General features: G+C 26.6%; 1 protein-coding gene across 1 annotated transcript; it reads left to right on the forward strand.

Annotated features, from left to right (window-relative positions):
- The first annotated feature begins 2,014 nt into the window (after positions 1 to 2,014).
- LOC145839607 (vinculin-like) lies at positions 2,015 to 22,264 on the forward strand. The gene is made up of 23 exons (XM_082947231.1): positions 2,015 to 2,099; positions 3,325 to 3,432; positions 3,970 to 4,040; positions 4,697 to 4,847; positions 6,044 to 6,152; positions 6,808 to 6,930; positions 8,970 to 9,087; positions 9,382 to 9,521; positions 11,783 to 11,921; positions 13,270 to 13,423; positions 13,909 to 14,105; positions 15,300 to 15,435; positions 17,124 to 17,333; positions 17,607 to 17,767; positions 18,091 to 18,250; positions 18,673 to 18,748; positions 19,108 to 19,269; positions 19,634 to 19,831; positions 20,002 to 20,117; positions 20,347 to 20,547; positions 20,904 to 21,107; positions 21,265 to 21,438; positions 21,819 to 22,264. Exons 1-23 carry the CDS (start codon positions 2,040 to 2,042, stop codon positions 21,894 to 21,896), a joined length of 3,246 nt encoding a protein of 1,081 aa, XP_082803357.1. The 5' UTR covers positions 2,015 to 2,039; the 3' UTR covers positions 21,897 to 22,264.
- The last annotated feature ends 409 nt before the right edge of the window (positions 22,265 to 22,673 follow it).

Here is a 22,673-nt window from a genome sequence, read left to right on the forward strand (position 1 = left end):
GAAGTAAACATTTTTACTACCAAAGATATGTTAAATGAATACTTTGAACATAGCCTTAAATTCACGAGATGCATAGAATAGATGTTGGCAATTACATAGCATGATGTTGCACCAATATCGAGCTGAAATATATTATATTCGAAGTCTATTTTAACTATAATTTTAGGCTAAAATTTATGTTTTATAATACACAAGAAAATTAAACTTACTTGTCATAAACTATTAAAACTTAAATATTTAATCGCTTTTATTTTTTAGTATAAAGCGAACATATCAATACTTTATATCGATTTAGATATCGTAAAATAAAAGCATTTAAGTATTTAAGTTTTATTAGTTTATGATAAATAAATTTAATACTGTTTATGAATTTATATCGCTTGTTTAAATCAAAGTATCTTTTTATATTAAAAATATTAGGTTTAAAACATTGATTTTTAGCCTGAAATTATGGTTAAAAAAGAGACAAAATATAATATAATTTCAGCTTGATATTGATACATTATCTTAGGTAATTACTGAGATATTTAGTTAAATACCATATGACATGTTTTATGATCCCAAGTAGTCATAAAAATAGTGGGTCATATTTAAAAAAGATGGTGATTTTACAAAGCAATAGAAGTAATAAAAAATATCTTGAATTGTAAATAAAATAACTCACAGTTATCAAAGAAAGAAATTTTTCATTAAACAAGTTAGACATACTTAAAATAAAAATAAATATTAAACAGAACATAGCCAGTTAACATTATGAAATTAAATCAAAGCTTCTACAAGTTATCAATTTGTACATTTTTCAGGTTTGCCACACACTAGATACTAAGAATTTTTTATTTAACTTGGGTTGACTCAGGGTAGTTTTATTTTTTATAAAAAACACAGGATAGTTCTAAGAGTTTTTAAATGTCATGGCAGTTTTTTAGATTTTGGATTAGTTTAGTTGATTTAGTTACACAAATTTACTATTTTAAAACTAACTTTTTTGTACAACCTATACATTATTTGTTGAACAAAATAAAAGCGCCCAAAAAAATGGTCCAAGGACCTGGTGTACGAAAAAACCTTTCGGTTATCCAGTCATACAGTTGAAGAACTTGGTTTTATTTATTTTGATAAGTTAGTTTTTTTAGGCTTAAAAAAAACTCAGAATGACTCAGTACAGGATATTTTTTTTACTCAAAGAAAGGCAACCCTGATTTCTGTCACTGGACAGTTATAGTGCAGTTATTATTAAGCTAAGAACTTTATTTTTGGCAAACTTACTGCACATATACTCTTGAAAATTTCTATATGATTAATTTGAGCCCTTTTAAAACCATTTTTTAACTTTATATTGAATTATACAATAAATGTTACATCAAAAAACTGTTCTTAGATAATATTTTAAATTTGCTTAAGTTATTATAATTTATATCGTTGCTATTGAAAACTTATAAATTCTTTTTCTAAATTTAAGTTAAGCCATAAATGCTATTGCTAAGTTTGTGAATTTGAACAACTTTGATTTTTTTGGCCATATAAATGGATTGATTTAAAAACTAGAAGTAACTTTTTTGAGGTCTTCAAAAGTATGTACGCAATTTTCATAAACTATTTTAAGAAACTATGGCAAAAAAAAGCTCTTGATTTTAACCAGAACTGTCCTCTGAAAAGAAGGGTAAACGATTTGTTTGTTTTTCAGATTGTTTCTTTTGTTTATTCAGATAAGTTTATGATAGAAAGTTAGCTAACAAGCAGCAATTATAATCTAGATAATTCCAAGGAAGTACTTTGATTTATTTTAAAAGTTTATTTAAACATATACTATTTTTATATTTAAACCTCTTTTTACTGTTTAAACATGTAACAGTTGTTTAAATATTTTTAGTATTTTTTGTGAAATACTTTGACTAATTATCAAACTTTACTACTTTATTAACATTTTAGAATCACTTAATTTGATTTTTTAACTTTTAAGGCATTTTAAAAGTTTTAAAAATTATTGTAAAAATAGCAAATTTTATAGTTAATGTTCAAACAGATTTTATAAGGTAAAAATGCCTTCATCTTTCCACACAAAGACAATCGAGTCCATTCTTGACCCTGTAGCTCAGCAGGTTGGAAAAAAAAAACTTTTGAATATAATAATTAAACAATCTTGTTATTTGTTAAGTTTTCTATATCATTTTATCAAAAAATTATTTGAGTGATTTAAAATTTTTAGATATGTTTAGCTGACTACTGTTACTTACAGTTTTTTTATGACTTGAATATACAAAAAAAATTAAGAATATAAAATAATAAAAATTTAATAACAGTATTTTAAAAAGGATGTTTTTTTGTGTTTTATTTACCAAAAAAAGAGATTAAATTTTGAAGTTGTAGGTGTTTGACTAATAAAAAATGTGACTGTTATTAACTTTTACTAATAAAGTATTAAGAAAATCAACTTTAAAAAATAAAATGTTATGAAATGTAAACTAAATACTTTTAATTTTAATTTTAAAGTGTTTTTACTTTATGATATTATATTTGATAATGTCTTGTTTTCGACAAAATCTAGATTGTATAATATTTTTTTATTAATCTGATTTTCAAAACTTTAAAAATTTTGTCCTAAACTCAAAAAGAAATTCAATATTAAATTCTTTTGTTACCAAAATTATAATTTTAGGTATGTAAGCTCGACTAACAATGTTTTTTTTTCAGTGTAAAACTGATACTATTTAAGTTTCTAAAATTAATTACAAACTCAGTCTGGTTAATTGTAACTTTTGTGCTTTATAGAGTGACAAACTTTTAGTGATTTTAAATGAGTCAAGTACTTTAACATTTAAAACGTTTTATAGTGACAAAATTTAAAAAAAATTATGTTAGTTATGTTACTTTATGCAAATAATTTTCTACTTTTAAGGAAATTTTAATTGCTAAATGATTCAAAACTTTTAAAAGTTTACATATTATTTTATTATAGTCTAAAATACTATAAAGTTAAAAGTGTTTATGTTTAATGTATCTAGTACCATTAGTTAAATAGCTTATTTTTTTATAATATTAAAATTTGACTACAAACTACAGCTCTAATACTTGTGAGCATTGTCAAAACATATAAGAAATAAATACTGAAAGAAACAATAAAATAGTTTTTTTTTTGAGGCAACAAGTTTTGTTTTGTTGTGTCCATCTATTTAAGTTTTAAATTTTAAATAAAATATAATTAAATATAATTTTTCTATACATATTTGTGTGTTTATATATAATTATATGTTATACTTTAATATTGTACTTCATCCATTACAAAACTAAATAAAGTAATAATAAAACTAACAACAAATGTAAAAGGTGTCAGAGCTTGTTGTGTTGCACGAGAAGGGAGAAGATGGTGCTGCCATGCCCAACATCGCCAAACAGATCAACGCTGTCAACGCTGCTGTAAACAACCTTGCAACTGTTAGTTTGTACATATTAGTGAAAATAATTATTTGACTTGACTTTACTTAACAGTATATTTTGCTTCTGTAAGTTTATGTTTAGTGCAATGATTAAAATTTGAAATGTGTAAATTTTACTTTGTTGCAACAAATTTGTTTTTTTTTTGTGATAAAAATCTCCTTTATATACTTTCCTTATATGTATTTTATTGTTAACAACCTTGCAACTGTAGATAAAAATTAGAACAGTAGTTTAAGTTAAAAACTAAATAGTATATTTTATTTATTATTTGCATCAAAGAAATGTGCTAAAATAAAGTTATAAGTTTGTTTTAGAGATATTTTTCACCAACCTATTTATTTTCAAACTTATTTATATATAAAAAAACAGATATTTAATGATAGTTTTTACAACTACAGATAATTATTACATGCATAAACTATCGTGTAACATATTAGTTTTTAATTACTTCAGACAAAACTGAATGTTTTTGATTTTTATAAAAATGAAATAAAATTAATGTTAACTAAAAATTTAAAAAGATGCTTGTTAAAGGTTGGAAACCAACAAATCGAGACAACAAAAGATGTAATTTTGAAACTTGACACTCCACCAACATTAGAAAAGTTTGTTTCATAAAAATCTGTATTCCTTTTTAGTCACACTATATTTCAATAAATGTATGGTTAGCCTTTTAATAAAATTGTTTTTTATTTCCTTGAATTTATGCAAACAAAACTCAATTGTATAAATTAAATTTTGTCAGCATTTGAATAATAATATAAACCAGTTTGTATCATAACAGTGCTGTCCTAAAAGTAAAAATTGAATTTTGTAAAAAACATTTAAAATATATATTTTTATTTAAAATACAGTTGACTAAATCAAAACAAAATAATATAGTGATCGTGGTAATTAACACAACAATATTTACTTAGGTTTATGGATAATTAAACTTGCTTTTAAAATTATTTGAAGTAAAATTCAAAACTAAATTTAACCCTATTAAAAACAAAGCTCTACAATTTTAACACTTTTGAAATAGTGTTAAATTATCTTTGCTTTAGTAAAATAAGTACATTTTCAATACTCTTAAAAAAACATACCAGCTACTAAACTCAAACTACATTTTTCCACTTGTCTTAATTACTAACTAATATTTGTAGGTTTCAATCCGTACTTTAAAAACACATTCACTTTGTAAAAACCACACCAACTACTAAAAATGTTTAGTTTTCATCACTATCATTATAAAACTTCATTCACCTTTATCACCCAACAGGCTGGTGAGAGCTTCCACGCAGCTGGTCGACTCGACAGACCTGTTTACTTCAGACTCATACTCCAAGGTGGGCAGGGAGAAGCTGATCCAGGGAGCGAGGGGAATTTTGCAGGGAACCTCCGACATCCTCATCATATTCGACGATGCCGAGGTGTGTTTTGATTGTAAGTGTAAATAAAAACTAAATTAAAATTTTTCATTTCAATTGAATGCACTATTTTTCCAAACTTTTCCTTTTTTTGTTTGATTAATTATATATTAAAATTGATTTATTTTTTCATTAATGGATGCACTTGTTTTTTAAAATTTAAGAAAGTCTTTAAAAGTAAGTGCGTTCATTGGCAAAAGGCTTTAAGTTTTTAGTTTCGTTTAATAAGCTATTTTGTAGCTTTTATCTTTTAGTATAAACTTTTGATTTAAATTTTTTTATCTTTTTTTAGTAATAGACGATTTGATATTATACATTAATCCATAAGGAATTTTGGTTTAATTTTAGTTTACTTTTGTTTACAACTCACAATTCCAATGGGTTTATTTCATTTTATGATATACAGTTTTAAAAATAGAAAATTAAATTTGTCAAGCTGTTGAATTTAAATTGATCAGTTGTAAACAACAAAGTGTTATTAACTGTGTACCACTGTGTTTTGCTTAAAAGTATGAGGTCTTGTTTAAATTTTTTTCTTGATTATATACATTTTTAAACTTTCAGTAGTTTGTTAAAAATTTTTAGCTTTGTATAAAAACATCAATTGTTTATTCTGCAACTGTGATAGTTCAAGTAGTTATTTATTATTTTCTAAGTAATTCTGATTTATGGCATTTTCATTCTATAGTATTTATTAAAAATAAATTAATTGTATTTATACTTTTTTTAACTTTAAATACACCAAGTGTTTATATATGTTTAGACTCAATTTTGAACATAAAGAAAAATTCATTTTTAGTTCAAACTAATAATTAGTGATAATTTTTTGATAGTATAATATTCCTAAAATTAAATGGAAAAGTTTTAAGCTAATTTAATTAATAATTTACTCAAGTTTTATTGCTCTTATTTCTACATTTTTCATCTATAGATAAATTTAGATAAAACTAATGAACTACACAGAGTTTTAAGTAAAAAATCAAGCAAAAGTAATTTGTTTCAAAAGTTAAGTCATAAAATAGAGTTATAATATGTGTATATTGTAGATAAATCAATTTTATATTCTCATAAACAGTTTTTATTTGTAACGAAAATTTTTCAAGTTTTAACTACTTGAAATTTTTGAAGTCAAAGGGTTCTATTGTGTTCTGGTGCTAAAAGTTAGCTAGTTGATAAATAACCAGCATTCATTAACCCAGGTGCGAAGAATAATAAAAATATGCAAGAACGTTCGTGACTACTTGGATGTATCCAAGGTAGTGCAAGGCATGGAAGATCTTGTAACTTATGTGAAAAGTATCACTCCAGGTTAGTGTTGAACTTTTGTTTTTGTTTATTTTCTTTATGATTCGTTTTATTATTTGTTAATTGAAAATAAAACGTAAGTATATATTGCTCTAAACAAGAGTTTCCCTAAATAGGCCAAGTGGCCCCCTTGGGGGATATGACAGAAATTAAGGGAACCATAAGTAGCAAAGGGGCTAAAGGGGGCCATGAGGTCATAATTTGATATTTTTTTTAGTTTTCTGATAGTATTTTTCTAAAAATTTTCCAAGATAGTTTGTAAACGAACAAAATAAGTATTTGTTTAATTATTTTTTTAACTGCACTTAAAAACTGTTTTACTTTTAAATAACAAGTATTTGAATAATTTGTTTAATGTAAAGCATTGATGAAATTATAATACTAATATTTATGCATTTTGTAATTACTTAATACAAACACATAATGGCTTAGCTTAAAATTTTTTTTATTATTAAAAGAATAAGATTTTTTCTTTAATAACTTACACTTTATTAATATAGAGGTTATTTCCTATTACTTAAGGGAAGTCAAACCAGTTTCTATTTTTTCTGATAATTTATATAGAAATAATAACCACCCGAATTTTAAAGCAATGAAAAAAAAATATTTTCCTTACATTGCATTTACAACATAACAATATAATTAAAAAACTTTACAGGAGTGACGAACATGTCGAACCAGGTGAACAATCGAGCATCCGATCTGACCAATCAGATTCACGCTGACAAATTGAAGGAGTGCATCACCAGTCTGCGTGAACAGCTTCCCAACTTCATATCGAGTATGTCTTTTTTTTTTGTTTTTGTTATAAAAAAGTAATAAAATGTACTGCACAAGTTGTTAACCATGTTTGGTTGTTTGTTGGTTGTCTGTGAAAAGAAGGTCGAGCAACTTTTGTTTTTCAAAAAACATCTGTTTTACTACCAGTTTTTACATCAAATACTTTGCTTTTATTGAAAAGAATATAAAAGTTTTAACATTAAATTTACACCACAAGACAACTTATAATTCATTTAATGCTGGTAAACGAAATATGTTTGTTATGTTGGCTGTTACTTAATAACTTGTTTTATTTTTATTGATGCTTTAGTATGCCTTAAATATTGTTTAACTTGACAAATGTATATAAAATATTTGTTTAGAAAATTAAGTTTTTTATTATTTACATATGGCAACCACAATACTGAAAATAATGCAAAATGTTATAAGAGATAGCATATTAAAATATAAATAAAATAAGTCTAGCTTAATGTTTAGAATAAAACGCATTATTGAAACGTTAATGTGTTTATGGAACTTAAATTAACATTCACGTCGAATATAGAGCAGTTAGCTTGACATAAATCACGATTATTTCATAGTAATTTTAAAATACAAATTACATTAGCAGATAAAATCAGAAAAAGTTGTTGAACTTTTTCAACTATTTGCAGATATGAACATTTTCTGTTTACACTGTATAAATATTGTCTCAGAAAACACTTTGTTAAAATTTACTGCTACTTTGGCAAACATTCATGCAAATTACACATTAAATACAAAGATAAAAAATAATCTCATCACATTATCTTCAGTTAGTCACTTATATTAACATTCCTAGCCGATATTCTAAGCTTAGTTTGGCATAAATATTTTTTTTTCACTAATTACTCCTTTTTTTACTAAGTTTTTACTATATACCTAATTTTAATGTTAATGTTTTGTTATTAATTGCATGGCGTAAAAACTTTAAAGAAATATTAAAAACTGAAACACGTGCTTGGAGAAATATTAAGCATTATTACTACTAAATACAAATATTGCGTAGTTTCAATCAACTCACGATTTTCTCATATAATGTTTATATTTACCGTACAAAATATTTCTCCCATTAAGATAAATGCTAAGTTGATTAGAGTTTGTTCTAGTGAAATAGTACTTTTTAATTTCCAAAATAATTCGACTTTATATAATTTTAAGATTTAACGTGTTATCTCAGGCTGGCTATACGGTATAATATAAGCAATAAAAAAAGTATAATTTATAAAAACTACATTTATATGTTTCAATTAGTAAGTTTCAAGTAAATCATACATTAATCATACTTATTCTTTTTATTTACTTATTTTTTTTCTGAAATAAAAACAGTCTTAGCTGTATCTCTACTAATGTGAACTTTTGCTAACTATTTAACTACTAATTAGATTTAAAGGTAATAAGCATGTAAATTGTATATTTTAAAAACGTTTCCGTTTCAATTTGACTAAAGTATTATTTTTATATATGTTTGGTAGCTTCAGTTATAAATAAAAATGAGGAAATTAGTATTTTGTCAAAATTCAAATTTTTCTTTTAACTTTGTCCAAAATTTTGATTATGTTTTATCATTTCTAGAAAAAGTACAAATTTCGTTAAAAGTACTTACAATAAAATACATTAAACTTCACGAAGTTTAGGTTTACTGACATGGAATTTAACTATGATACTGTATATATCCTGTCTTACTTTAAACTTTTATATCTCATGAATTATTAAAAACCTAGATAAAATCATTGACATAAGCACCTCAATTCAACTTTATATCTATGCTAAGAAAATATTTTTTAAAGTTTTTATTTTTATTAAGTTTTACTATAAAGATATTTTGATAAGATATACTCAGTTTTTAAGGCCAATGATTGAATTTATACGATTTTTAAATGCAGGTTGAGTACAATATTTAATACATAATTTAAATATTATTAGATTGCAAGAATTGTAATATGTAAACTTATATTGTATTTGAATGTAAATGCAACAAGAGGTTTCTATCAAACAACAAACTAACTTCAATATTTTCAGGTATAAAACTGGTCGTTGCCACTGTGAACCAGCCTGACACTAAAGCGAACGAAGCAGCAGGCGAGAACAGAATGTTTTACGTGAAAAACATCGCAGAAGTCATCACTGAAATTATCAAGTTGGTTTCAAAAATAATTGTATTGAAACTATTTGAGTTTGCGCTGGTGTTTATAATGTTGTTATTTGGGTAATGTCTATCTAAAATTCAGATTACGGTTAAAAAAACAAATCATTTATGTTGCTTTTAAAATCAAAAACATTATTTTTTTCTTCCAATGTACAAGTTTTTTTTTTAAATCATTCAATCCAATAAGGTTGCCATTTTTTTGAAATAATTATTCAAAACTATTATTTAACATGAACCAATAAGATTTCTTAAAAAAAATCATCAAACTATTTACTAATCACAAAGATACCTGCAAATGAAGTCGGCTGACATCAACTTTCAAACTGACCCTATCGACATCACCAAGCTGCAAAACACCAAAGATGATTTGAAAGATTTTGTTGAAAGTGGCAAGCAGTGGCTCAATGACCCCAACGCTGATTCAGGTAGCTTTGATTTAATATGCTCAGTATACTTGCAATTTAACCCAAAATTTTGTTGATGAAGCTTCCTTAATTCAAGAAAACTTAACATCTTCTTGCACTAAGATTATCAGTTTAAAATGCATGAAAACTTAAATAAGTTAATTTATTGAAACAATAGTAAATCAAAAATTCTTTTACAAATTCTAAATCAACAAAAACTCGAGTTATGAAAAATCTGATTAGTTAGTACTAGAATTATTTAAATCTTCCTAACGTAATATTAAGGTCTTGACATGATTTACTTTTGAAAAAAAATTCTCTATAAAATTTAAATAGTAATTAAGAATTTTGTGGTATAACTATACATTATAATGTCTAGTCAACTGAGTTTTTAACGTTAGCTTATTTAAGAAATGTTATTATGCCCAGTGCTTTTGTATGCTCTCACCAAAAATAAAAAGCCCTTGTAATTTTTTTGTTGTAAATTTTTTTCTGTTGTTGCTAATAAATATGAATATTGGTAAACAAAATAGTGTTCAAAAGTATATAAAAAAATTTAATTTAAATATAAGAACTTTTAATGTCACCGACAGCTAAATATTTTATTTATAGTCAATTTTTTTTATAACAAACTGTTACGAAGCGTTTCAAAAAAAGTTTTTAAAGGTGGATGCTAAATTAATTAATTAATTTTTATTCTACATGAAATAAATAAAGTACTTAAAAGTACTAACTACATTAAGAGTATCCTTGAAATTTTGCATGAGTTTGAAACTTGTCTTAAAGTGAAATTTATATCTTATCAATTGTCACATTTGAGTAATTTAAAAGTAATAACAATTTGGTTGAAAAAAAATTGTTTGTGATAGGTACTTTAATAGGTAAGGAAAATTAAAAGCTGATTAACAAAATTTGACTATGTAAACTGTAAAGTTTTATTATTAAATTGTATCTACAAAATGATCCAGGCTTTCTGAAAAAAAATATTATTGTAGTGTTTTAACCTAAACTTTTGTATTATATCAAAAAAGTTTATTTTTAGAACTAAACATTTACTTTTGAATACTAAGTTTTAAAAATCTTACTCAAAAGTTGATATTTAATGTAAATGAAAGAAAAAAAAAAGAAGTTACTTCTATACTTAGATAATCAATATTTACTTACAACTTTTTAATTTTCATACACAATTAAATTTTATTCAAAACCATAAAACTTTACATATATGTTCTTTTGTGCCTAATATTTGAACATGTCAGTAATATTGATTGTAAAATACAACCAACTAATTTAATTTAAAAAAAATTTAACTTCTTGACACCTACAAACTAGTTTTTAAAAGTATCCCAAAAACCTAAAATTATATTATAAATAGCATACTAATAGTTATATTATCAAACTAGTAATTATCCAACTATTTGTTCTATAAGCAAAAACATTAGGTTACTTTAATATTTGATGATATATAATTTGTATAAATTTCCAGCACATTTGTTCAGTAACCAACTAAGAAAAAACATAACTCTAGTACATAAGTGTAAATATGAAGCTTTAAAATATCCAGGTTTTTATATCTACAGTTTTTACACAACACTTGATGTTTGATTTTCTGATATATAACATTAACAAACCTTTTTACAGTCAAATTAATTCCTTCTGGTCCAATACAAAAGAGTTTTGATCTAACTGATAGATACACTAAGTACTGTTTTACAATTATCAACGAATTTTAAATGAGTTGAGAAATTTGAACCTGAGCAATAATTTTAAAGTTTAATAGTGACGTAATAATGTAATTGTACTAAAATATTTTAACAACTCTGTCTATCCGGAATTTCAAATGTATCACTTGAACTAATTTTATTAATTTTAGTTGCGCTCTTGCTAGCTATTTTATTTTAAGTAAGCAAAAATTTTAATAGTTTGTTGATAAAATTTAAAGATATCAGTTATATAACTTTAAAAACGTATTTATTTTACCAAGTTTTAACTAATTTGTGTCTTTGATTCAAAAACCCAGTCAATTTATAAATTTTATTCTTTAGTTAACCTATTAAATCAAATTTCATATAGACTTTTTTTAACAACACAGTACAAAAAGAAAAAAAAAAAAAACTCGCATCAACTTATTAAAAAAGAAGAAAAAAAAATCTTTTTTGATAAACTTGTAAATACTTCACAGAAAATACTTAAAAATAACTTATGGAACGTTCAAAAATATCAAATCATATATTGTTAAAGTTTTAAACAATTGCTCATTATTATTTTCTTTTGAATTGAAACAGATTCAGATGACAAGCTGAAGTTGCAGCAGGCATTGGACGTGGCAAACGAAATTGCCACACAAACAGGTAACCAGGAATTAGCAGATGCCGCGAGAAGCATTCAGAACAAAATTGACAGGCTCGCACAACTGAGAAAAGAGTAAGGAATTGTTGAATATTTATGTAGTTTTTTAGTTAATTCATAATATTCATAATATTTAGTTTTAAATGGTTTTCTAATCTAGTTCTTAGTTTCAAGACGTTCTATTTTGAATAGCACAAAAAAAATACTATTGAAGAAATAACAGCACAAAATAAACACAAGTTTTATTTGTCACAAAAAGTTTTAACGAAATATTTTATATTTTTAAGAAGTTTTATTACTTATAGAAAGCATGTACTGTGCTTTTTTAACTTGTCAGGTCAAACATTGCTTAGGCCTATAAAAAGTTGGACTTCAGCTTACAATAAGAAATAAAAACATGTATAAATAGAAAAAAAACTTTAGTTCTTAGTTATTAATGTAATTATTCCGTGCAAACCAAAAACGAAACGTATTTATATTTGTTTTGATTTAGTAGCATAAACGCATTGAGAATTGACCAACGTGTACCTTTGTAACTTATTTATAAATATGTTTGTTTATCAATTGTGGTTTTCCAAGAAAGTTAACTTAAATAATGCGCCTTTATAAAGACTTATGAAATAAATTTTGATAGAAGTATAAAGCAAATGAACAAAACAAACCATAATATGGTTTATTTTTAATTTTGTTACGTTCTGGCAAATCACGTTAGTGAATATTCATCTTGTAAAATACTGAAGGGGGAATATTTAACTGTAGTCTGATTTTAAAATAATTACAATTAGATTGCACACATTAATTCCAATTCCTAATTTAGCTTTGATCATTATTTTATTTATTTTGCTATCGGTAGCTGTAAAAAGATTTAATTGATAGATTAAATAAAAAATTATTGAAACGTTTTATATTAACAAAAAATTTAACGATTATAAAATAACAAACTTCGATTTTAAATATATTATTACAAACAACTGAAAAAACAATTTTAATCAATAAACAATAAACAATCGTAAAACTGTATAGAGAAACTTAATTCAAACAAACAAACTAAATATATACAAACAAAACATTTCACATGCATTTGAATATCAAACTTATATACTTATATATTTTTTAAATGTTAAAAACTAGTATGCAATGTCTTTCTATAACGCATGTGCAAAAGTTTTTAATCTTTGCCGTTTTAAGTAGTCTTAACTCATTTAATTGCTCGTTAAAAGCAATAAATACAAATAAAAGATCAGAAAACTATGTAATTGAGATACAGCTCTTTAAAAAATACACAAGATCAACAAATATTATTATTTTAATTACCAAAGATATAGAATTTAAAGGACTTTATGTTTTAAAAATATCATAAACTCTTCAAGGTTATTATTTTTTGTATTTTTTTCTCACAATTGTAAGTGTAGTTTTTTCACAGAGGCAAAGGAAACTCACCTGAAGCACTGAAACTCGCCTCTGAAATCGCAAGTGATTTGGACAAGTTGGCGGCCAAGGTGGACAAGGAAATTGACCAGATGGTGCAGTGCGCTGAAAATTACAACGTCATCAAGGATAAGCTCAACGACGCTAAGGTCTGTTATGTTCACTGTTTTAACAAAAAAGTGTTAGAAATACGAAGTTTTATAATTTTGATTTTGGTTTTACCTTGTTTTGAAGGTAATGTAGTTTTTGGTAAATGTTAGCCTTTTTTATTTTTATCAACGATCTAAAACAATACGTATTAAAAACTGACAAAGTTATTATAAGAAAGCTTATAATTTTAATTTAATTTATCTATTTTACAAATAACTATCAATTAAAGTACTCTATATGAAACCAAATCATAAGTTCCATCAATATGTACAAACAAATTTTTGAAATATGTTTTTATTGTTTTTTAATTGTGAAACTGTGGTTAGAGTTAAAAACTATTAATAAAAGTTAAAGGAGAAATGCATTATTCTAATATATTAAAGCTTATGAGCTTGATAAATGACTTTTAAAAGTTATGGTTTTAGTGCATGTCTGATAACTTTCTAAAATTATAAAAACTATTTCAATTATTTTTACAATTCAGGAATGGTTGGCGGATCCTGACGCGAAGCCGGGCGTGGGGACGGGATCGGAAGCGATAGGAATCATCACTGAGAAGACCAGGCACCTGGCGAAGACTCTTCCCAAGGAGCAGATCACGAGCAAGGAGAGGGCGCAGTTGCTAGACTTGTGCGACGAAATTGACGACATGATGAAGCAAATGAACCAATATCGGGAAAAGTTGGTTGTTTGTATGACATTGAATGATAAAAGTTATTTTTATCAGTTTAAAAAGTGTTATAGTTATGAAAGTTTAAAGATTTTAGTTTATTTGTATGTGTTTTATAAAATATCATACTATAACAGTTATTTTTATTAAGTTATTAATAAAATATTTAAACCTAGTTTGATCAATACTTATCACGTAAACTTAGTTTGTAATATTGAATTCAACGCTTTGAACTACTTTTTAAGTAAGAAACTTTTTAATGAACAATTATTTATAAAAAATAGTGAACGTTTATTTAAAAAAATAGTTCTGTTAATAAAGAAAATCAAAAAAACTTATAGTTTATCAAATTCTCTCAAAGAAACTTAGTATTGAAAATAAAATTATTATTCAAAAATAATTAACTACAAATATGTCTACAAAATATTGAAAAACAACTATCATGAGTAATTACTGTGAAATTAAATCTAGAAAAAACGTGGGTGGCTTCTATGATAGGTAAACTGTTATATAAAATAAGTAATTTTATAAACATTTTTGTCAAATATTTTATTTTTTTTTAGTTCTGATGTTGTATTTTTATCTCTTTAAACTAACTTCAGTTTGCATTTTTTTAAATTGTCAACACTCTTGTAATTCTAATACTTTTCTCTAAGTTATATGGAATTTTTTTATTAGATCTCTTAACTTACTCAATATGGATTAAAACTTCAAAAAACCTACAGAGCAAAATAAAATATACTGTTTTAGTTGCAAAGATCTACATATGAATCTTCTAAAATGCTTTCCTAATCGTCTTCAAAATTTTACTTATCTTACAACTTGTTTGCATACATGCATTTAATGCGTTCATAAGAAATATTTATAAGCACAAACATTTTTGTGTCAAACTTTCTTTAAAGTTTTTGTTCATACAACTTGTTAGTTTTCCAAACATATTTAGAAAAAAAAAATAGTTTACCACTGTATATTCGAGGTATTAACTTTAAATATACATATAGTAGGCTACAAAAGTCTCTGGGTGGATAGTTTTAAAGTGCTCAAACACAAACGTGAGCGATTATAAAAGATCTTACAAGTACTTCTCAAAGTATTACAATATACTCAAATTATCTCATATATATATAGTTCTGAAGATCTGCTATAAAGTCTTGTTATTATGTTGACTATTTATGTATAATTTTTTAAACTTGATATTACCACAGTGGCCAGGGTCACACTCAGGAGGCGAGGAACCTGGCGAAGAAGATCGGAGAAAAGTTGAACCTGGTAAATGGCAAGGTGAACACCATATTGAGCAGGAACAAGTCTCCTGAGACTTTGAAAGCGAAACTCGTCAAAGTTAGTCAGACTTTATTAGAATGAAAAATATTTACTATTTTCAGAAATGGTAAGTGACACACAACTGTCTACTTACAATTTAATATATGAGTGTGTTTAGAAGGAAACTTGTAATTGGCATTAAAAAAAATTAGTTATTTTGTTCTCCTTGCTTTCACTATACAACAACATTGCGTCCGTTTAAAAAAATATTACAGAAAAAAATTATAAGCTTTTGTGTTGTCTTTTTTACTCTAACCTATTTTTTGAAAATTTTATCATGTTGATAAGCACTTAAAAAAGTTTTAACTTGATAACGATTAAAATAGATAAACTACATGTTAGTACTTTTCGCATAAAATGATACTATAGAAATAACGATTCTAAATAAAAAAATGAATCGGTATGCTAAACTAAGCTAAATCTGATATAAATCAGTAAAAGTAGTTTTGAATTATCTGCAAACTATTTGAATAATTACAGTTTTAAAAGTATTAAAGACTCCTAATTTAATTTAAAACTCTATCATTATAACAGTTATACAACAATGTTGTTTTAATTTCTGGATTTTAACTTTATATGCTTAAAAATGGAATTAACTTAATCGTTAATTTTGTAATCATTTTAGTAATTTTAAGTGTTTTATTCCAACGAAAAAAAACTTCAAAATAATCAGTTTTTAAATCTTTAAAACTGTAATTCTTTTTTTAAATAATAAACACTGTTTAAATACTTATATTTATTTTTTTATTTTTTTAGTTTTTTTTAAACTGAAAAACAAACAATTTAGTCAAATTTTACATATTGCAATAGTAAAATTTGTTTTTTGAAATATATAAAGTTAGTTGGTCGCTAATTGTTTAAATACCAACTGTAGTATTTTATTTAAAAGTAGGATTTGTGTTTAAGTAAAGTTTACAAAATAAAAATTGTGTTTTGTTTAACTTAATCGTTAAAAATTGTATTTGTTTAATATAAATTAAGACATTTTAATTGATCAATTTAGTCAATAATATGTTTAAAATATTTTGTTCGGTCAGTAATTGAGAAATAAACTGCGTTACTTTTGCGCATAGTCAAGTAACTTTTTAATTTTAAGATTTAAAAATAAAGGTTAGTAGTTATAGATACTGGGTCGTAGATACAAGATCAAGGTTAAAGCTTTAAAGAAAAGAACTTAATTTACAGTGTAATAAAGTTAGAGGTTTGATCATTTTAAGGATTGATGGTTAATTTTCAAAAATAAATAATAAAGTCAAGGTTACAATATTTCAGGTGACTAAGGTAGTTACTTCAAAGCTAGAATTAAATACTAAAGCTTTAGACTTGGAGTTAGTATAAATAGAAGGCGTTAAAATTAGAGGTTTAATAATTAAAGTTAGGGTTTTCCTTGCAAAAGTTATCCCTACTTAATTAATAAACAAACTTAACAAAAAAGCTTACCTACTGTTTGTTGTTAAAGAGTGAGTATTAAATACACCAATTCTGTTAAGTTTTTTACTATATTCGTTCCAAAAGACATAAAAATTAAATGATTTACTGTATATTTATTTTTGTTTACTGAATCAAGGATTAAATTTAAGGTTTATCGATTAGGGATTTTCTTGCAAAAAAATATTCTATCAAATACGCCACTAACTTAGGACCTAAAAGTATTAAAAAAGATTGTGTATTTAAAGTAGTGTGTTAAACAAGAATAACACTTCCAGGCGAAAAAGTGGATGGAGAACCCGGCAGTGGACGACGGGGGAGAGGGTCAGCAGTGCACGAGGAAGATCATCAATGAGGCGAGGCAGATAGCGGGGAAGGTGGACGACGATCAGGTGAAGAAGAAGATCATGAGCAGGAGCGAGAGGGCGGAGAAGCTGTGCAACGAGCTGGACGAAATGTTCAAGCAGGGCCTGGCGGAAACTGAAAACGTACGAGTTTGTTCAGTACTTTGCTGAGACTTGATATATGAAAGAAAGTATTTGGAAAAACTGAAACTATTTTTGTTTACACTTTTGCAGATAAAATGGCGTTGAAAATTTCATTTATTATCACAAAGTAAACCTTTGCAACTCATAAATAACATAGTATTTATATTACACACAGAAAGTATTAAAATTCCAATAAATTTATTACTTACAAATATTATTATCATTTTAACCCCATCAACATAGCAAACAAATTTTAAAACTATCAAATGACAGGCGAGAGATACGGGCAAGGAAGCGTGGAACGATATGGACCAATTAGAAGGGCTCATAAAGAAGGGAATGGCGGGAATAGTTGCAGACGAGTTTGCAGATTCAACATTGGCGTTGAAGCAACTGAATGCAGCAGCCGTGGCTCCAATTGACACTCCCAACCGGTTTTGTGTTTGCTTACAAATAATTTTTTTTTTGCAAGCTAAGGTGTAATATTAGTTGGAAAATCTTTTAAAAGTTGAATTTTTCTATTTATCAACACATAAGACTTTTTTTTGTAATTAGTTTCATATGTTTTGAACAAACCTAGCCACTCAAATTAATTTGCTAGTTTGTTTTTATTGAATATATTTCCAAAATCAATTCAACACAGAACTATAGCTTTATTTGCACAATCATATTTTAAATATGTTTAACTTGAATACTTTTTTTAAAATTTTTGAATTTATAATTTTTGTTTCATTATAATAACAAATTATTTTTTTAGAAACGAGAAGTACGAGCAAAGAGCGGAGGCATTTGAAACGAAAGCGAAGAAACTTGCCAACTTAGGAAAACAGGCGATTGCTCAGAGCAGCTACGGTGCTGAAGATAAATTGAAGCAAGTTGATGCCATCACTAAAAACATCAATGCATTGACCCCTCAGGTATATTTGTTTGAACTTACGTTTTTTAACCTAAAAATAAATCTACTAAACTTTTTATTTTTAAACTTAACAAGCTAGCTTGTATTTTTAAACAAACTCTCTGTTTAAGCTTATACTTAGATGAATTTTTATTTTACTGAACTCTTTTTTAAGCTTAAGGACTTTTGTTAAGATGAGTTATATGAACGAGATAAAGGTTCTTATTTTTGATATTTATTATAAGTTGCATGTAAATATATTTGATAGTCAGATTTCATTTGATAAAAAACAGCATTTATAAATAATTCTTACTGAAAAATGAAAGTGAACAGCTTAATTATTTCATTAATTTTCTTATCAAACTTTTTTTTCAATAAAGAAGAAAATTTTCAAATATAAATAATACTTATTCAATATTTTGAAAACAAGGTATATCTTTACAGGTAATTACAGCAGGCAGAATTGTGCTTCTACAGCCGGACAATCAGCTTGCTAAAGATCACTTTAAAAGCTTGCAAGGTTTTACTTAAACTACTTTGTGATGTTTTAATCTTTTAAGTTGTTAAACTAAAAAAACTATAACTAACATTTTTGCTTTAATTGCAATATTTTTTTTACGTTTATTGATCAATCGTAACTTTCATTTTGATTAAATCATGAAAATTCGCTTAATCGTCAAAAATTTAGAAACCATCATGGGTTTACTTTGAAATAAAAAAACTCCTTTATTCACACAGCTTTACCTATTTAAACTCGTTCAAAATCTAATTGAAAGTAAAAACTTTTTGCGATAAGTTCATTGAAACTGCTTACAAGCAATAGTTAGATACCAAAATGAACACAACTGTGTTTTTTAAAAATAATTTGTAATCTAACAGACGAATGGAGCGACAATATGGAGAAGTTGACGCAGCAAGTTGATGACACGATTGACGTGGCAGATTTCCTCAAATCGTCCGAACAGGGAATCATAAAGGAAAAGAAGAAGTGCGTCGAAGCCATGGAGGATAAGAACGTGATTGAAGCTCTTAATACTGCAGGTTCGTGTTGATTTGTCATTTTTCATTGTATATATTTGAGAAACAGTGTTTTTTTATTTCATTATATATAAGCTTTTTATAAACATTTTGAATTTATTCACTAGCTAATAAACTAAGTTATTGGAATTAATATAATTCGTTGTTATTTAGTTTTTTTGTTTTAATATGTTGTTATAAGACTCTCAATACCACAAGTTGGTAAATATTAATTAAGTTATACGTATATCAAAAAGTAAAAAAGGAATATATTTCTTATATAGCATTACATCTCCTTGGCCAAACTTTTAATCAGTTTGTCTTTGTGCTTGCTCTACGTTACATATGCTACCACCAAAAACGCTACTGAGTATCAATTTTCTCACAGGCAACATAGCGAAGAGAGCGGAGAGAGTGGTGCAAGCGGGCAAGCACGAGATAGACAACGTGGAAGATGCCACGTATGTAAGCGAGCTGAAGGCCGGAGTGATCAGGCTGCACGGAACCATACCCAAGCTCGTCAACGCCACCAGGGGGTACGCCCAATCGAGAGGCAACGACCCTGACAAAAAGCAGGATGTTGAAGGTTTGTATTGAAAAAACATGTTTAACTGAAAATAATTTTTCAGGTTTATCTTTAGAGTCTTTTTTCTTGAAAAACTGTTAAATCAAAATATTAAAAATGGTACAAATGTTTTGAGTTGTTGTTGTTAAATAACAAAAACCTGTTTTTATAAGTAGCATGTCTTTTTGCAGACAAAGTAACAGACTTACTGAGTGCGGTTAGCGATATAAGAACGACGGTTGAAGGCCAGAAAATATCTCAGCAAATGATGAACGATCTTGCTGATTTCCCACCTCCAGCACCTCCCGTTTGTTTATTGAAAATTTTTGTTTGTTGTCTAAAAATAAATATATAAATGTTATGTAGAAGATAAAATAAGGTGGGCAGATATTATACGCTTTCACAATTGGATATTCGTTTAAATATATTTTAGTTTTATTAAAAAGTTATAATGAAACTATCTAAGGGTAAATATGCTAATTAACTACTTGATGATGAACCATGAAATAAAAGTTAAACTTTCATACTGCTCGCAGGCACCACCAGTGGAAGAACTTCCGGCCGTTCCTCCGCTTCCCGAAGACTCGCAAGCTCCCGACGTTCCGCCCCTGCCTCAGCAGGAAGAAGAGGAAGAGTTCCCGGAAATCCCCGATCTCGAAGATGAGAAGATGAGGGATCACAAGATGATGGAGGCTGCCAAGGATCTTCACGAGACAGCCAGGCAGTGGGAGAGCCAAGTTTGTTTGAACTATTGTTTTGAAGCTGATATTTGAAAAAGTGTATTTCTTTATCGCCAGGATTGAAAAGCACTTGAAAAAATATCAGAGCGGTAATACTTTTTTAAGAAAAAAAAAGGATTCTATGTGATTTTCTGATGGATAAAATGTTCATTACGATTAGTAAGAATAAAAAACTTTAAAAGCAACGTTAACTATTACCACTTGTTGTTAATTGTATTTTCAGGAGTGTTTAGTAAGTAATTGAAATACTCATGTAGTACAAACTAAGTAAAAACAAAACGTTTTGTTCCCTACTAAAACAAATTGTTTTTTCAATAGAGTTTTGAATAACTTACACACTTCCTTCTCACCAGGGAAACGACATAATAGCAGCAGCGAAGAAGATGGCGCTGATGATGGCCAAGATGAGCAACCTGGTCAACAACCCGGATGCGAAGAAGAGCGACTTGATCCAGTGCGCCAAGGACATCGCCAAAGCATCCAATGAGGTGACCAAGCTGGCCAAGCAGGTGGCTAACAAGTGCACTGATAAGAGAATCAGAAACGACATGCTCAAGGTAGAACTCATTATTGGTGGTAGAACTTATATATAGTAGCAAAATATATATAATATAGTTGAAGCAAAAAAAAACCAAAGTTTTTAAAACAACTAAATTTTTCTAATTTCTCATCAAAAACGACCAGAGTGAAATTTAATCATGAAAACTCATTCAGACGCTGGAAAGGATACCGACGATCAGCACTCAGCTGAGAATTCTTTCAACCGTGAAGGCGGCATCGTTGGGCGAAAGTGCCTCGATGACCAAGGACGATTTGGACGCGGCGCAGCAGGCCACCGACCTTCTGGTCCACAATGCCGAAAACTTGATGATGAGCGTCAAAGACACCGTGAGTGAAATTTTGATATTTGACTGTTGAACAAACTTGTTTGTTTGCGAGTACATAACTTTTGAATTTAAGTTAAGTTTTTCAAATGACATTTTTCTTCGTTTAATTTATGTTTTGGTTGAAAATATAAAAGTTTAAGTAGAATATATCATAATTAATACTGTAATTAAAATTTCAGTAGTTCTATTAATACTTTAACTAAAAAGTATAAATAAGCGAGTTGAATTATAGCTAATTAACTTTTTATAGTTTTAGCATGATTATATTTTACTTTTAACTTTAACTTGCACAATGAATTCAACAAATAGATTAAAAAAGTTTTATAATAAAATTAGAATTTTTGTATTTAGTCGTGATATAACTTAAAAATATTATTTCAGGTGAAATATGCCGAAGCGGCTTCCATAAGAATCAGAACTGACGCCGGTATCAAAATGAGATGGGTCAGAAGAGTGTAAAAACATTTTCATTCATAATCACTTCCTTTTAACTTGTGCCTACTTTGTTTTTGTATTAATAATGTCAGTTTTTCATGATGGTTTTTGTAATTATCACCCATTATATTTTACCTGCAAATGAAAATATCTAATTTACCCTGAAGTTATTTTTATTAACTATTTTTTATACTTGATCGTCGTTATGTCACTCTAATATAACGTTAAATTATTCCAACAATTTTTTTACACTTTTATATAAAAAATTATGGTTTATTGATTTTAAAGCCTGCTATTTTATTTGCACTTGTATTTTGGTTGCAACTAACAGCTACTGTCTACAAAGTCATCTTTTTCTAATTCGCTTAATTTTTTGTCAATAAACTAACGAATTATATAAAAAACTTGACAAAGAAAAATTATAGAACTACATTTGTTGATATTTTTAGAAACTTTTATTAACTGTGTTTTTACTAAAAACAATTTTTTTTTTTAAACAAAGGGTATGATGTCTGAAAATTAACAAATAAAACACAAGACAATAAAATAAAGCAAAGGTTAGTTTGACTACAATTAGAAAAGTGTCAAAAAAATAAAACTTAATGAAAAGTCAACCTATCTTGTTTAGAATTTCTGATTGTTTTCTGTTGACGAAAAAATTAATAGCTACAAAAGTTAATGAACAACTAATGCAGGGCTGCCTTTTATAACTCTTGTCTTATTTTTTAGTCTTTTGCGGCTAAGTATTATTAAGTTAAACTACCCCACTATTACCTTTATAAAATAAAATTATTTTTATTT

Source organism: Thalia democratica, chromosome 6 (genome assembly GCF_965202585.1).
Source record: "Thalia democratica chromosome 6, ktThaDemo2.hap1.1, whole genome shotgun sequence".
Classification (NCBI taxonomy): domain Eukaryota; kingdom Metazoa; phylum Chordata; class Thaliacea; order Salpida; family Salpidae; genus Thalia; species Thalia democratica.

What these genes read in the sequence shown, in the direction of transcription:
- LOC145839607 (XM_082947231.1), top strand. Translation starts at nt 2,040, where the DNA reads ATGCCTTCATCTTTCCACACAAAGACAATCGAGTCCATTCTTGACCCT. An exon ending in TGAAAGCGAAACTCGTCAAA is followed by an intron (nt 15,436 to 17,123) that starts GTTAGTCAGACT and finishes TAACACTTCCAG; the next exon opens with GCGAAAAAGTGGATGGAGAA. An exon ending in TGAAGCTCTTAATACTGCAG is followed by an intron (nt 19,270 to 19,633) that starts GTTCGTGTTGAT and finishes ATTTTCTCACAG; the next exon opens with GCAACATAGCGAAGAGAGCG.